Source organism: Lactuca sativa, chromosome 4, assembly GCF_002870075.4.
Source record: "Lactuca sativa cultivar Salinas chromosome 4, Lsat_Salinas_v11, whole genome shotgun sequence".
NCBI classification, from domain to species: domain Eukaryota; kingdom Viridiplantae; phylum Streptophyta; class Magnoliopsida; order Asterales; family Asteraceae; genus Lactuca; species Lactuca sativa.
In genome coordinates, this window is record NC_056626.2 from 90,545,225 (window position 1) to 90,561,399 (window position 16,175).

At 38.8% G+C, this 16,175-nt stretch overlaps 1 protein-coding gene across 1 annotated transcript; it reads right to left on the minus strand.

The window, feature by feature from the left end:
* Positions 1 to 12,429: 12,429 nt before the first annotated feature.
* Positions 12,430 to 13,041, minus strand: LOC128133469 (uncharacterized). The gene has a single exon (XM_052770929.1). The coding sequence runs from the start codon at positions 13,039 to 13,041 to the stop codon at positions 12,430 to 12,432; it is 612 nt and encodes a 203-aa protein (XP_052626889.1).
* Positions 13,042 to 16,175: the final 3,134 nt, after the last annotated feature.

Genomic DNA, 16,175 nt, shown 5'->3' on the forward strand with positions numbered 1-16,175 from the left:
TCCAATGCTCAGAACTTATGAGCACTCATGATTGTTGTAGCCTTGTCCAACACCTTAGACCTCTACAACCAATCATGACAGTCTTGATTCATACCTACTTCCGACATATGACCGACTGTGGAGGTTTGAATAATATGTTATACCAAACAAAATTATTCTGGAAGTCAAAACATGCAAAAGAAATATAGTAAACGATCGACAAGAGATAGCAACACTTTACTCATAAATAAAACACCTTTTATTCATCATCTAATGTCAATTACACTTTACAAATTTCTAGGTTATCTAACTACTAAATCTAATATCATCCTTCAGCCCTATGCTCCGAGCATGCTGGAGATGCTTAACCCGAGACAGTCCCTTCGTGAGGGGATCTGTTGGGTTCTCATCCGATGATACCCTCTTTGCCACGAGGAGTCCTTATTCTATTCGATGTCTGATAAAATGGTATTTTCTGTCGATGTGTCTGGATCTCCCGTGATCCCTTGGCTCCTTGGCTAAGGCAACAACACTTTCACTATCACAGAAAATTTCCATTGGCTTTTTAATAGCCGGTACAACTCCAAGGTATCCAATGAAGTTCTTCAGCCATATAGCCTCCTTTGCCTCCTCGCTAGCTGCAATATACTCTGATTCACAAGTTGAATCAGCCACTGTCTCTTGCTTGGAACTCTTCCAAGAGATTGCTCCTCCATTTAGGGTAAAGACCCAGCCCGACTGAGAGCGGAAATTATCCCTATCAGTCTGGCAGCTAGCATCACTATACCCTACAATTCTCAAGTCATCACTCCCACCGAGAGTAAGGACCCAGTCCTTAGTTCTCCGTAGGTACTTGAGGATATTCTTCACCGCATTCCAGTGTGTCTTGCCAGGGTTCGCCTGATACCTGCTAACCATGCTCAGGGCAAAGGCTACATCAGGTCGAGTACACGTCATAGCATACATGATCGATCCTACAGCCGAAGCATAAGGTATTCGACTCATTTCTGCTATCTCAGCCTCAGTGCTAGGGCTTTGTGTCTTACTCAATCTGGTGTTGCTCTGGATGGGTAACTCTCCTTTCTTGGAGTCCTGCATGCTGAATCTCTTCAGCACCTTATCCAAGTAGGTACTCTGACTAAGTCCAATTAGTGTTTTACTCCGATCTCTCAAGATCCTTATCCCTAGAATATAGGTTGCTTCTCCTAGGTCCTTCATAGAGAAACACTTCCCAAGCCAGGACTTAACTTCCTGCAGAGTTGGGATGTCATTTCCTATGAGTAGTATGTCATCCATATACAATACCAAAAAGCTAACTATACTCCCACTAGCCTTGACATACACGCAAGATTCATCTTCACTCCTAGAAAAGCCAAATTCCTTGACCTTTTCATCAAAGCAAAGATTCCATCTGCAAGGTGCTTGCTTCAATCCATAAATGGATTTCTCAAGCTTACACACTCTATTAGGGTACTCGTTGCTGACAAAACCCTCTGGCTGACTCATGTAAACATCTTCAGCCAACTTTCCATTAAGGAAAGCGGTTTTGACATCCATTTGCCATATTTCATAGTCATGAAATGCATCTATGGCCAACAGAACCCGAATAGACTTAATCTTGGCTACTGGAGAAAAGGTCTCATCATAGTCCACTCCAGGAATTTGATAGAAACCCTTTGCAACCAGTCTAGCCTTATAAGTGTGTACTTTTCCATCCATGTTGGTCTTCTTCTTGAAGACCCATTTGCACCCTACTGTCTTACGACCTGGTACATTCTCAACCAAGTTCCAAACTTGATTGTCATACATGGATTGTATTTCGCTGTCCATTGCCTCTTTCCACTTCGCTGACTCAGGGCCTGGCATGGCTTCCGCGTAACTGTTAGGTTCATCTAGACCTATCAGTGTCTCATCACTGATAAGTGTATCTCCTTCTGCAGTGATATGGAATCCATAGTAATGCTCAGGAGCATTCCTAACCCTTGTGGAACGCCTCAGAGGTACAGACTTGTCAATTAGCTCAACAGGAGTTTCCTCCTCAAGTTGAGGGCTAGGATTTGAAGTTCCTTCACAGCTTGACTCTTGAATTTCTTCAAGATCAACTTGCCTCCCACTGTTTCCTTGGCTTATGAACTCTCTCTCTCTAAAGAAATCCCTCCTAGCTACAAAGACCACATTTTCACTAGGTCTGTAGAAGAGGTAACCAAAGGATTGTTGTGGGTAGCCGATGAAAATACACCTCTCGCTTCGGGGTTCGAGCTTATCATGAGTCTCGCGTCTCACGAAGGCCTCGCAACCCCAAATCTTGATGTGGTCTAGTTTGGGTACTTTACCAGTCCACATCTCGTGAAGAGTTTTGGCAACTTTCTTTGTAGGGACTAGATTAAGGATATGGGCAGCAGTCTCTAAGGCATACCTCCAGAATGAGATTGGTAGCGAAGCTCGACTCATCATGGAACGAACCATATCCAACAAGGTTCGATTACGCCTCTCAGCCACACCATTCAACTGTGGTGTCCTGGGAGGTGTCAATTGTGAGACTATCCCACATTCCCTTAGATAGTCAAGGAACTCTGAACTAAGATACTCACCACCACGATCGGATCGAAGCATCTTAATGTTCCTGCCCAATTGATTCTCGACTTCCTGTTTAAATTCCTTAAACCTTTTGAAAGTCTCTGACTTATGCTTGATCAAGTAGACATATCCATATCTACTGTAATCGTCAGTAAAAGTCAAATAATAACGATTAGCATCCCTTGTGGCATGTTTGAATGGTCCACACACATCCGTGTGTACAAGGTCCAACAAACCTTCACCCCTCTCATAAGAACCTGTGAAGGGTGACTTTGTCATTTTTCCAAGTAAGCATGATTCGTAACTATCATCTGACTTTAGGTCAAACGACTCCAAGACTCCATCTTTTTGGAGTTGGCCTATGCGTTTCTTGCTTATATGTCCAAGACGACAATGCCATAATGATGCTTTATCCAAGTTATTATTATTAACAGAATCAATACACAATACATTATTTCCTAAGTTATCAACCACAGATACTGTTTCATACACGCCATCACAAGGTAATGCTTTAAAATAAAGAACATTATTAAAGAAAGCATCAATAGAACCAACTTCATTATTAAATGAAAAGGTAAAACCTTGTTTATACAATGCATGAAGGGAAATAATATTTCTTGCCATTTCTGGAGAATAACAACACTTATTCAAATCTAAACTAAACCCACTACTTAGCGATAAAGTATAAACTCCAATCTTGGTGACAGGTGTAACTTTCCTATTCCCCATGATTAAGTTTGTTCTTCCTTGCTCCACATTCTCACTTCTTCTTAGTCCCTGCAAGTCACAACAGATATGAATACCACAACCGGTATCAAGGACCCAAGATTTAGAATGGGGTGAGTTATTTGAAATGATAGTGTAAATACCTGCATGGTTGGGTTTAACTTTCCCATCCTTCACATCTTGTTGGTATTTTGGGCAGTTCCGCTTCCAATGTGATTTTTCATGGCAATAGAAGCATTCAGCCTCTCTTGGATCAGAAGAAGGAGTGATGAAACCTTTCTTGGTTCCACTTGAAGAAGAGCCATCAAGGGTCCGAGCCATGGTACCCTTCGAAGAGCTCTTTCTCTTCTTCCCTCGACTTTTCCCGATTGCCAAAACCGGAGTAGAGTTTGGAGTAGGAGTGTTAACAACCGACTTCCCCTTAAGACATGATTCTGCGGTCTAAAGAAGTCCCTGAAGTTTGCTGAGTGTGACCTCTTCCTTATTCATGTGATATGTCATACGGAATTGATCATAGCACGATGGTAAGGAGTGCAAAATTATATCTATTGCAAGCTCCTCAGGGAAGTTCACATTAAGTTTCAGCAAACGATCCACATACCTTTGCATTTTCTGCATGTGGCTCGTGACGGATTCCCCGTCCTTCATCAAGGCTGTTATCATGGAGCAGATGATTTCATACCTCTCTTGTCGTGCAATTTGATGGTATCTTTCCATCAGATCTTGGTGCATTTCATAAGGGTAGAAATCCTCATAAGACTTTTGGAGTTCCGCTGTCATCGTGTCCATCATGATGCATGCCACTTTCGTAGCATCCCTTTCATGTGCCTGAAAGTCAGCGATCTCCTGAGGAGTTGCAGTGGTCTCATCAATCTCCTTAAGCTCCTTGTCAAGGACATATTCTTTGTCCTCGTAGCGGGTAATCATCCTGATGTTTCGGATCCACTCATTGAAGTTGGATCCATCAAAAGTGACTTTCCCACACAAGTTCATAAGGGTAAAGGAGCCATTAGGGTTAGAGCCAGAAGCAGCATTGTTTGAAGACCTCTGAAAGAGAAGGACAAGACTAGTTTAGATATTAAGAGAATCCTTAATAAAACACCCAAATGTAATATTAAGGCTATGATCCAATCACAATATATTATAACTTAGAAGAGGTATGCCGTAATCCAAGCTATAACATATTTGAAAGGTAGGTGAATGACGATTCACCAATTTCCACCACGAAAACCGAAATATTAAATATTAGGTTTTTGATTGGTTCTTAGAAATTCCAAGATTCTTTGAGATTCAATGAACTTTTCAAAGGCATGTTTCAATCTCGAGTGTGCCCTCCAAGTTTTGTGACTGGTATGCCGAGGATCACAAAACGAGGTGTGAAGTAACCATGCAAATCACTTGGTACCCTTAAAGTTTATCACTCAATCGATGTGCCGGTAAACCACACACGCTCCACCGATACTATAATAAACTCTAAGTCACCCTTTACCTACCTTGTTAAGTCCAAGTTAGTGTGCCGGTTAACCACACACGCTCCACCAACGACTTAAACAAAGTGTAAAGTGTAATTTCATGGATTAGCACCTTTTTCACATTTTTCCTAAAGTAACTAAGATTGGGAATTTAATAAAAACATTTAGTTACTTTATAGCATTCATCATACTTTTAATGAGAATATATAAGTCCTTGTCTTACCCGTTCGGCTAGCGACCCTCCACCGGTCAAGCAAGCGGTGGGTGAGAGTGGACACCCATTAAGTTGCCATTTTATAGGCAACAACCTTATACCCACCTTATAGACCGACTTCGTGAATGAGGCGTACTAGCGGTAAGACGACTTTGTTCTTATACATATATATATATATATATATATATATATATATATATATATATATATATATATATATATATAATTAATAATTCATAATAATATAAGTATAAGGGTTGAATTTTAACTTTTAAAATTCTAAGGGCTGGAACTAAAGTTTTGATCATGACTTTACTTTTTCCAAAACTTGAGGGCAAGTTTTATTAACTTACAAAACTTTTCATTTCTTGTAACTTATGAGTTTAATAGAGTAATAAAATGAAGACTCTTCATTTTTCTAACTCTTGTGTTCTTTTAATGGTTTTTAACTCAAGTGACTTTTGGTTTTCCATAACTTGAGGACAAGTTATGAACTCCATTAAAACACATTATGATCAAGAATTAAACTACCAAGTAGGTTACAAATAATTCATATGATCATCTAAACATCATAAGATCAAGAACATGAACATGAACACTTTCATAAATCAAAACTACACTTAAAGCTTTGTAATTTTGATATCTTGTTGTTGTAAATGGATTAGCATGAACATTACACCATCTAAAACAAGTTTTCAAGTACCAAAACAGTTTAGGGTAATGTTCCTAGTCCATTTCCAGCAACTAAAGTCGAAAATCTGCACTCTGTCACTCCTACTCGTCGAGTACATGAACCTACTCAGCGAGTAGGTTGAAGATACACATGAACTCGGCGAGTCCTCCCCATGGACTCGGCGAGTTCATCAGGCAGACAACAAGTTTTTCGACTTTTTTCAACTTTAAAGCACAAATAACAAACAAACAAGCCTAGGCTCTAATACCACTGATGGGTTTTGAGCATTCTAACACTTCCTAAGTGTACATGCAACCCTAATAACCTTGGATCTATGTTTGTCTAATTATCATGCAAAGTTGAATTCCAAGGTTATATTCCTATCTAGCATACATGGGGAACAATTTTATCTTGAATGAAAGATAGAATAACTTACCTTGTTGTTGCTTATGTTCCTAGAAACCTTGTGAGCCTAGCACCCCAAGTGTGATGCCTCAAATGCTTCACACAACACCAAATGCTCTTGGAAAGACCTTTGAGAGAATACACACTTCTTTAAATTCGGCCTAGCCCTCTTGTTTCTTATGTGTGTCGATTTTGGTGGAGTATGGGATCCTTATATAGTGTTGACACATCTAAGGGTTACACCATGTAAACCCTAATGTGTCATGACTCTTCATTTCCATGACCCATGGGTTTGTAACTCCCATGGAGCATCCATGGAGCATCCTATGGGTGGAACCCAACTTGATGATCCATGGAGCCTCTTAGCCCACTATACAAGTTATGAATGATTTACATAATCAACCCATATATTTAATTAGTTATCCTTTGATCACTTAATTAATTCTAAATTAATTCTTGATCAAACTAATCAAATAATATTATTAATATATTAGAACTTATAATATATTAATAATCTCCAAGTGTTATTTCTCTCATTTAGTCTATCCAATTGCATGGTGCCATGCAACCCAAATGGACCATGCCAGGTCGGGTCAAGTACTTACCCGAAATAGTTATGGACTTAGACACCTTATCCAAAAATGGCATCGTGTGGAAATGAATTGGGATTAGCATCTTGCAATTCATGTATACATCATGTAGGATGACATTGCATGGGAATGGATCGGGCTTAGCATGCGGCGATGTTGAATACATCACGTGGAATGGCATTGTGTGGAAATGGATTGGGCTTAGGGTGTGAGCCATCAAGCCTTGTTCGTTGAGCACATCATGATAGTGGGGTTAGGATGAGGGGCCAAGAGACTCAAGGTAAGGGCTGTGAACCTTATGATCCTCATAGGTAGAGCAGGCAACAGTAATGGAGTTGGGCTGAGAAGTTAAGTAGCTTAAGGAAAAGGTTATGTCTGGATCTTGCAAGCGGAGCTTTCCTCTATAACGGAGTCGGGATGAGAAGCTAATCAAATCGGGTCAAGGGTTATAAACCTTCTAAACCTTTTGCAAGATTGGGATTAGCAACCTTCAATTATGTGCCCTAACAGAGTGGTCAGCATGGCCAGTATGTAACGGAACTCGATGCTTTGCTACATCATTAGTTGTAGTGACAATCAGTGCCTCGCTTTCTTAGGTTGTACATAATGAAAATGGTTTGATAGCAACATGATTTATGTAGTCGAGATCATAGTAATATTTTTTGTCAAGAGCTAAGGCTATTAAGAGCCGAACAACAAGGTCGTTGAAAGCTGGGTGACAAAACTGATGAGAGCTTTACGCAACGAGACTGCCAAGAGCTGGTTAACATGATTTCCGAGGGATGAGAAATGATATTTCCTAGAGTTGGTCAGCTCGGCTACTGAGATTTGAGTAGCGAGATTGCGTTGAACTAGTTAGCTCGACTGCTAAGAGCTGAGTGGTGATATTTCTTGGGGCTGGTCAACTCGGTTGCTGGGATTCGGGCAACACGATTGTTAAGGATTTCACCCTGAAGATGCTCCTTCGTTTATAACACTAATTTCTTCCCAGGATGTACGATCATATATAATGTGATGGGTTTTGAACATAAGAACAATCCTATGTACACATGCAAAACCCTAAAGCTTTAGATCTAGGTTTGTCTATTGTACATGCAAATTATCCAAAGCATGTAAACCCTAATCTAGCATACAACAAAACTTATTGAATATCAATTAAACAAGTTATATGAATACCTTGATTGTTGATTATAGATCTTGAAGCTTTGAGAACTTTAGCACCCCAAATGGCGTGCCTCTAATGGCCTACAAACACCAAAGAAATTGGATGAAGCAAGAGAGAGAGAGAGAGAGAGAGAGAGAGAGACAAACAGAGAGAGGGGAGAGGAAAAAAATGGCTCCAAGACTCCTACGGTTCAAGTGTAGCCGAATCCCATGCCTTAGGGGTCTTTATATAGGGTGTGGAAATTAGGGTTTTAGTGGTGATCCTTATCAGGTTACTTAGCCACCAAGCAGCCCAATGATCATTCTAGAATCCCCTTGGACGAATTCCTAAGGCCCTTATCCTTAGAATTCGTCCACCCTTTGCTTTAGGGTTTCCTTACCCAAGTTTGCAACTATGACATAATTACAAGTTCAGTCCCCTTAATTCATTTAACCTCTTTTGATCACCAAATTAATTCTTAATTAATTCTTGACCAATGTTAATTAAATAATTATGATTTCTTTTTTAATATATTACACTTATAACATATTACTAAACCATAATAACCTCTTTCTTTATTATTCAACCAGTCAAGTTGCTTTGGTCAAGGCAACCCAAAAGGACCATGCACAATTAGGTCAAGTACATACCAATATAGTTATAGACTTAGACACTAATCCAACAGTATCCCACTTGGATAAGTCTAATAACTATAAATGCAAGTATGACTTCAGGATCCGATTAGCAATCACAGTTCTCAAAACTCTTGATCTTATCAATAACTTGTCCTTTAGATAAGGGATCGGATAGTCCTCCTTTCTAGATATCGTGCGGACAATAACATGGAACGTAGTCATACTTATTGTCCGACAGTTTGTTTCTCGATCTATGATTTGTCTGACATAGAACTTTATGGAACACATCAATTCAATCCAGACCGGGCCCAACACATAAGTCAAACCAAATCATTGAGGGGCCTAGATATCACTTTTACCCTCTTAGGATAAAAGGAATAGATAAACTTCGACTTATATACATTTACCATTCACTCATCAAATCATGCATAACAATGCATTTTATAACATCAAGTTACTATGCGTTTACGCATTATTAATGTACAACCAACTTGCAAACAATAAACAATATATCTAGGCTCAAATACTATATGACATTATCGTGTTGCAATCACTCGTGATAAATTCCATGAAGTGATACCAGCAAGCGTGGGTTTATTCCAATGCTCAAATCTTATTCATAAGCACTCATGAACATTGCAGCAAACTTTTGCTATTTATAATACACTTTAGACAATCTGCAAACCAATTCATGACAGTCTTCATTTATACCTACTTCTAAAGTAGAAGTGACTGTGGACTGTTCGAATAATCTTATTATTCAGGAAGTCAAAACATGCAAAATGAAACAATAGGTAAATAATTAACATAAGACAGTAACTTTACTTATAAATAATACTCCTTTATTTAATCATCAAATGTCAATTACAATTTATCTATTACACGTTTAGAAACTATCTAATCTAAACTAATATCGTCCATCAGCCCAATGCTCCTAGCGTGCTGCAAGTGTTTAACCCTACTCAATCCCTTTGCAAGGGGATCTGCTAGGTTATCCTCTGACGATACACTCTTTACTACGAGGAGTCCCTCTTCCACCCGATGTCTAATAAAGTGATATTTTTTTCGATATGTCGGGATCTACCATGATACCTTGGTTCCTTGGTCAAGGCAACCGCACCTTCGTTATCACAGAAAATTTCCATAGGCTCCTTTATGGATGGCACAAATCCAAGGTCTCTGATGAAGTTCTTCAACCATATTGCCTCCTTTAGCGCTTCGCTCGCCACTATATACTCTGATTCGCACGTTGAATCAGCTACGGTCTCCTACTTGGAGCTTTTCCAAGTCGCTGCTCCTCCATTTAGGGTAAAGACACAGCTTGACTGAGAGTGGTAGTTTTCCCGGTCGGTTTGAAAATTGGCATGACTATACCCTCACACCCTTAAGTCATCACTCCCACTGAGGACTAGAAACCATTCCTTGGTTCTTCAAAAGTGCTTAAGAATATTATTGACTACGGTCCAATGTGATTTGTCAAGGTTTCGTTGATATCTGCTGACCATGCTCAAAGCGAAGGCCACATCAGGGAGAGTGCAAGTCAAAGCATACATGATCAAGCCAACTGCGGAAGCATAAGGTACTCGACTCATCTCTACTATCTCGACTTCGGTACTTGGGCTTTTAGTCTTACTCAATTTGGCATTGCATTGGATCGGTAACTCCCCTTTCTTGGAATTCTCCATACCAAAAAGCTTTAATACCTTTTCCAAGTATGTATCTTGACTAAGTCCTATTAGTCTCTTACTCCTGTTTCTCACTATTCTTATTCCCAAAATATAGGCAGTCTCTCCGAGGTCCTTCACAGCGAAACACTTCCCAAGCCAGGACTTAACTTCTTGTAAGGTTGGTACGTCGTTTCCTATGAGTAGTATGTCATCGACATACAATACGAGGAAGCTAACGATACTCCCACTAGTTTTGAAATATACACAGGATTCATCGTCGCATCGCAAGAAACAAAACTCTTTGACTTTCTCATCAAAACAAAGATTCCATCTGCGAGATGCTTGTTTCAATCCATAAATGGATTTCTCAATCTTACACACTCTATTCGGATGCTTTGTATCGACAAAACCCTCTGGCTGACTCATGTAAATATCCTCAGCCAACTTTCCCTTAAGGGAAAGCAGTTTTGACATCCATCTGCCATATTTCAAAGTCATGAAACGCAACTATCGCAAACATCACCCTAATAGACTTTATCTTTGCAACTGGTGAGAAGGTATCATCATAGTCAACTCCGGGAGTTTGAGTAAAGCCATTTGCAACCAATCACACATTTTAAGTGTGTACTTTCCCATCCATGTCAGTCTTTTCTTGAAGATCAACTTGCACCCGACCGTCTTACGACCTGGCACATTGTCAACCAAATTCCAAACTTGGTTGTCATACATGGACTGAATGTCGCTGTCCATAGCCTCTTTCCATTTCGGAGACTCCGAGCCTGCCATGGCTTCCTTGTAGCTGTTAGGTTCATCCAAATTAATAGTGTACTATCAATAATAAACGTATCACCTTCAGTAGTAATATGAAAACCATAAAACTGGGGTGGAGCACTAACTCTACTGGAACATCTAAGAGGCAAGGAATCGCCAATCGGTTCAACAAGAGTTTCCTCCTCAAGTTGAGTGTCGGTTCCAGAGATTCCTTCATCTCTCGATTCTTGAAGCTCTTCATGATCGATTTTCCTCCCACTGTCTCCTTGGCTTATGAGTTCTCATTCTTGGAAAACCCCTCTCCTTGCAACAAAGACAACATTGTCATTCGGTCTATAGAAGAGATATCCAAAAGACTTATGTGGGTAGCCAATGATAATACATCGCTCACTACGAGGTTCAAGCATGTCGTGAGTCTCTCGTCTTATGAAAGCCTTTCAACCCCAAACCTTTATATGTGCCAATGCGGGAGCTTTCCATGTCCACATCTCGTGAGGTGTTTTGACAACCTTCTTTGTAGGGACTATGTTAAGGATATAGGTGGCAGTCTCTAAGGCATACCCCCAGAATGAGATAGGTAGCAAAGCATGACTCATCATGGAACGAACCATGTCTAGAAAGGTTTGATTACGCCTCTCAGCCACACCATTCAACTACAATGTCCTAGGTGGTGTCAATTGCGAAACTATTCCGTATTCCTTGAGGTATTTGTGGAATTCAAGACTAAGGTACTCTCCACCTCGATCAGATCGAAGCATCTTGATTTTCCTGCCCAACTGAATCTCCACTTCTTGTTTAAACACTTTGAGCTTTTCAAAGGCTTATGACTTGTGCTTGATTAAATAGATATACCCATATCTACTATAATCATCGATGAAAGTCACATTGAAGCAGCTCGCATCCCTTGTGGTGGATCTAAAGGGCCCACACACATCGGTGTGTATGAGATCCAATAAACCCTCACCCCTTTCACAAGTACCAGTGAAGGGTGAGTTGGTCATCTTTCCAAGTAAGCAAGACTCGCACATGTCATTATCCCTAAGGTCGAATGACTCCAACACTCCATCCTTTTGGAGTTGGGTTATGCACTTCTTGTTGACATGTCCAAGATGACAATGCCACAAGCATGATTTATCCAAACTATTGAAAGAATCGATATGCAACACATCATTTCCTAAGTTGTCTACAACCATCACAGTTTCATATATTCCATTACAAGGCAATGCTTCATAATAGAAAACACCATTAAGATAAGCTTATCAAACGAAAATCTAAATCCTTTTATATAAAAACCATGAAAAGAAATGATGTTTCTTGCGATTTCTAACGAATAGTAACAATTATTCAAATCTAGTCCTAACCCACTACTAAGCACTAAAGAGTAAACTCCAATCTTGGTGACAGGCGATGATCTTCTATTTCCCATGCTCAAATTTATCTTCCCATGCTCCACATCCCTATTTCTTCTTAGGCCCTACGAATCAAAAGATACTTTGGGCACCTTCGTTTCTAGTGCCCCTTCTCATGAAAGTAGTAGCACTCTGCATTCCTTCGGGTTAGAGGTTCCATCATGAGACTATCCCTTATGGTGGCTCTTGGAATGATCCTTCCTCTTCTTACCCTCCCCCTGCCCAATAGCCATGACGGGGGCGGCAGTAGGAGTTGACGCAATAGATTTGTCCTTGAGGTTGCTCTCAGCAGTTCTCAACAGACCTTGATGCTTGCTCAACATGACCTCCTCTTTGTTCATGTGGTAGGTCATGCGGAACTGGTTGTAGAAAGGAGGTAAGGATTGAAGAATGATATCAATCGCCAACTCCTCATTAAAGTTAACATTAAACTTCTGCAGGCGATCAACATATCTTTGCATTTTCTGTAGATGAGCAGTGACAGACTCTCCATCTCTCATCTTGGTCATGATCATTGAAGTGATGATCTCGTACCTATCCCACCTTGTGATTTGATGGTACCTATCCATCAAATCTTGACTCATTTCGTAGGGATAGTAGTCCTCGTAGGACTTCTGGAGTTCTGCGGTCATGGTCACAAGCATGATGCAATGGACTTTCGTAACATCGCGCTCATGAGCCTTGAAGGCAGAAATCTCCTTGGGAGTAGCAGTGTTGATATTCAACTCCTTCTGCACCTTGTTAAGGATATATTCCTTGTACTCGTAGCGGGTAACCATTCAAATGTTGCAGATCCAATCGTTGAAATTGGACCCATCGAAGATCAGCTTCCCACACAAGTTCATGAGTGAGAATGAGCCTGAAGAGGTTGAGCCTGAAGTTTTGTTGTTCGAGTTCGACATCTTGATAAAGAAAATAGACAATGTTTGATTAGATAAGAATCCCTAATTAAACACTTAAATGAGAAATTAGGGCTAGGATCCAACAACATTATTTGCAATTTCAAAGAGGGATGTCGTAATCTAAACAATAAATAATTTGAAGGTAAGTGAATGACGATTAACTAATTTCCACCATGAAAAACTTAAGACATTAAGTTTTAAATGTATTGAAACTCCTAGATCCTTTGAGATTCATTGAACTTTTCATTGACATGTTTAAATCTCGATATGCCCTTCAAGTTTGTGACTGGGATACCGAGGATCACAAGCAAGGTGTGAATAACCATGCAAATGTACTTGGTGCCCTCAATGTTACAGTCACTGTTAGGGGTGTCTGACCCAACAAATAATAGGGTACGATATACTCCAAAAGAATCCCACTATATTCCACAGAGACACGGGACAAGTGTTTATACCTTTTTGCGTAAGGTACAAAAATGGTAACAGAATTGGGGGAATTTATAACCAATGATTTAAACAATAGAATAAAGCAATAAGTAAATGATTGATTTAATAAAGTAGATTCAAGATTTGTAAGAACTCCAACTAAATGCAAGACAAATTAGCAATGTGATTCCATGGATGACAAAATATTTGTTTAATTCTATCTAAGTTGGTACTTGAAAGTGTTAATAAGCTCTAACACTTCCCATTCACCACAATAATTAACCAAAACAAGCACTTTGATTAACCCTAACCTTACTAACCTAATCTAAACTAGCTCTTAGAATTGGATTGAAAGGTTGCTTTCAGCTTTATGTGAATGTTCCAACAACACTCAATACTCCTCACAAGCTCAGGAGCGTAAGAGTGTGTGAAAATATTTACACTAATTTCATTCAATAGAAATCAGATTAGTGCTTGTTACCTAGTCCAACTTACAAAACAATTACGGATTTTGCAATTAGATAACTTGAATGATCTAACCCTAATTCAAATGGCCAATAAGAATCACAATTAGATTCAAATATTCGATTGAGACTAAATCAAATTCACTAGATAGAAAATTGAAAGCAAACATCAAGTCATATGATTAAAATCACATCCAAATGTCAAGACATAAAGTTAGAGAATTTACGGTTCTAGCCACTCATGGATAGAACAAGATCACAAATCTAGAAAATGAAATTAAAGTTCTTACAAAATGAAATTAAAGATCACCTCCAAAAGTCCCTGAAATATCACAAAAGTATGTGAATGAAATTGCCTCATGAAAATCCCGAAAAACATGCAAAATGCATGAGTTTAAGCCTATATGCAATGTACTTTTATGAAATAAAGCTACAAAATGGGTACATGAAATACACCCAACAATTCTCCCCAAGCTCAAACCTTTCTTGTCCTCAAGAAAGAACAAGAAAATTTAAATCGGAGATAATAAAATAAAAGAGAAGAAAAGAAAATTGTTGGGTCGTGTTTTGTATAAAGTGTTGCGTCTATTGGGCTCATTAGCTAGTCCATTTTGTATCTCCGGTATGGGCCTGTCCATCCGTGAGTTTTAGTAGGGTTTAGTATAAATAAAGGTGTTTGCATGCATCTTAGAGTTTAATGATAGAATAGAACGATCAGAGTATTATTCAGCAAGTTTATTATCGTTCTTGTAACCCTAAAGTCCTCTACAGAGGAAGTTCTTAGTCGAGCTCTGCTGAGGATTGTTTGATCTAATCATTCGACATATTTTGATCCACACTTGTGTTATTTATTGTTTTTGTGTTCATCGCAATACCTGTTACAAAGATCTAATCGATCTTCAAGTTTGTTAAATAACTTATCAAAAAGTTAAAACTTTTTTAAAACTTGATGCAATTAAGAAATCAAAACAAACATGAAAAAAAATATACCCAACCCAATTAACCCTGTTTTGTACCATAGTTGAAAATGTACCTATCGTGCCTTGAGTCAACTTGGCTTTAGTCTCAAAATATTATATAACAATAGAAATAAGACCTTAGCGACTCCCTAATACAACTCAACAGAATCAAAGATCACCACACTTGCTCCCTCTCAATATCAACAAGTCAATTAATGGAAAAAATTATAGTCTTACTCTCGTGAAATTGTATGTGACAAAACATGCTCAATCATCTTTGTTTCACAAATTATAACAATGAACGACTCCAGCTATTTGTTGATCAACAACAATCTTTTTCTGAAAAAACAATCTTTTCTAAAATTCCCTAATATTTACCCAAATTGGTTACAAGTTTCAAAAAACTTACTCCCGTCAAAGTAATTAACATTCAGTCCCAATGTGATAAGTTCAAATCCAAGTCCAAAGGAATCTTTTGGAATCCAAATATTTTTTCTAAATATATTATACAATTAACTATAAACACAAATATGTACAAACTTCCTAATTACATTTTCCTACAAATAAAGCTCATGACTTTCTTTGAAATCCGTGTAACAAGTTTTCAACCAACACATCCAAATTAAATGAACTTAGTGTGTTAGATTTAAAAAGATCCCTCGGGTTTAGTTGCCCGAACCTCAAAGGCCACAGATTAGCTCTATTTGTTATTATTAAGTTCATGTCTTTCTATGAAACCGGTGTAGCAAACTTTCAACCCAATCAGTCCCAAACAATTTAGCTTTAGGCAATTAGGTGTCGAACACCCCTCAGAGTCTACTTGTTCGAGTCCCAAAGGTCACGGATTAACTTAATAACAATTATTTTTTTTCTTTTTTATTTTATTTTAATTAAGACATATTCACTAACTAAGATAACACATAACACTCTAGTTAATTTATTTATTTGGCCTATTTCTTTATATTTTCGTCCTTGACATTTTCTATGGTGGGACATCTCACGGTTTATTACCATGAGGGGCTTCTAGACATTTTTTGGGGGACTAAAGCTAACATGCAAAGACCCGTAAGTATAATCGAAAATTGTGTCCCCAAGCAGGGTATATAAAAGGGAATGAGTAGAAAGGACTTTTTAGAGCGTTGGAAGGCTCGGGACATTGAAA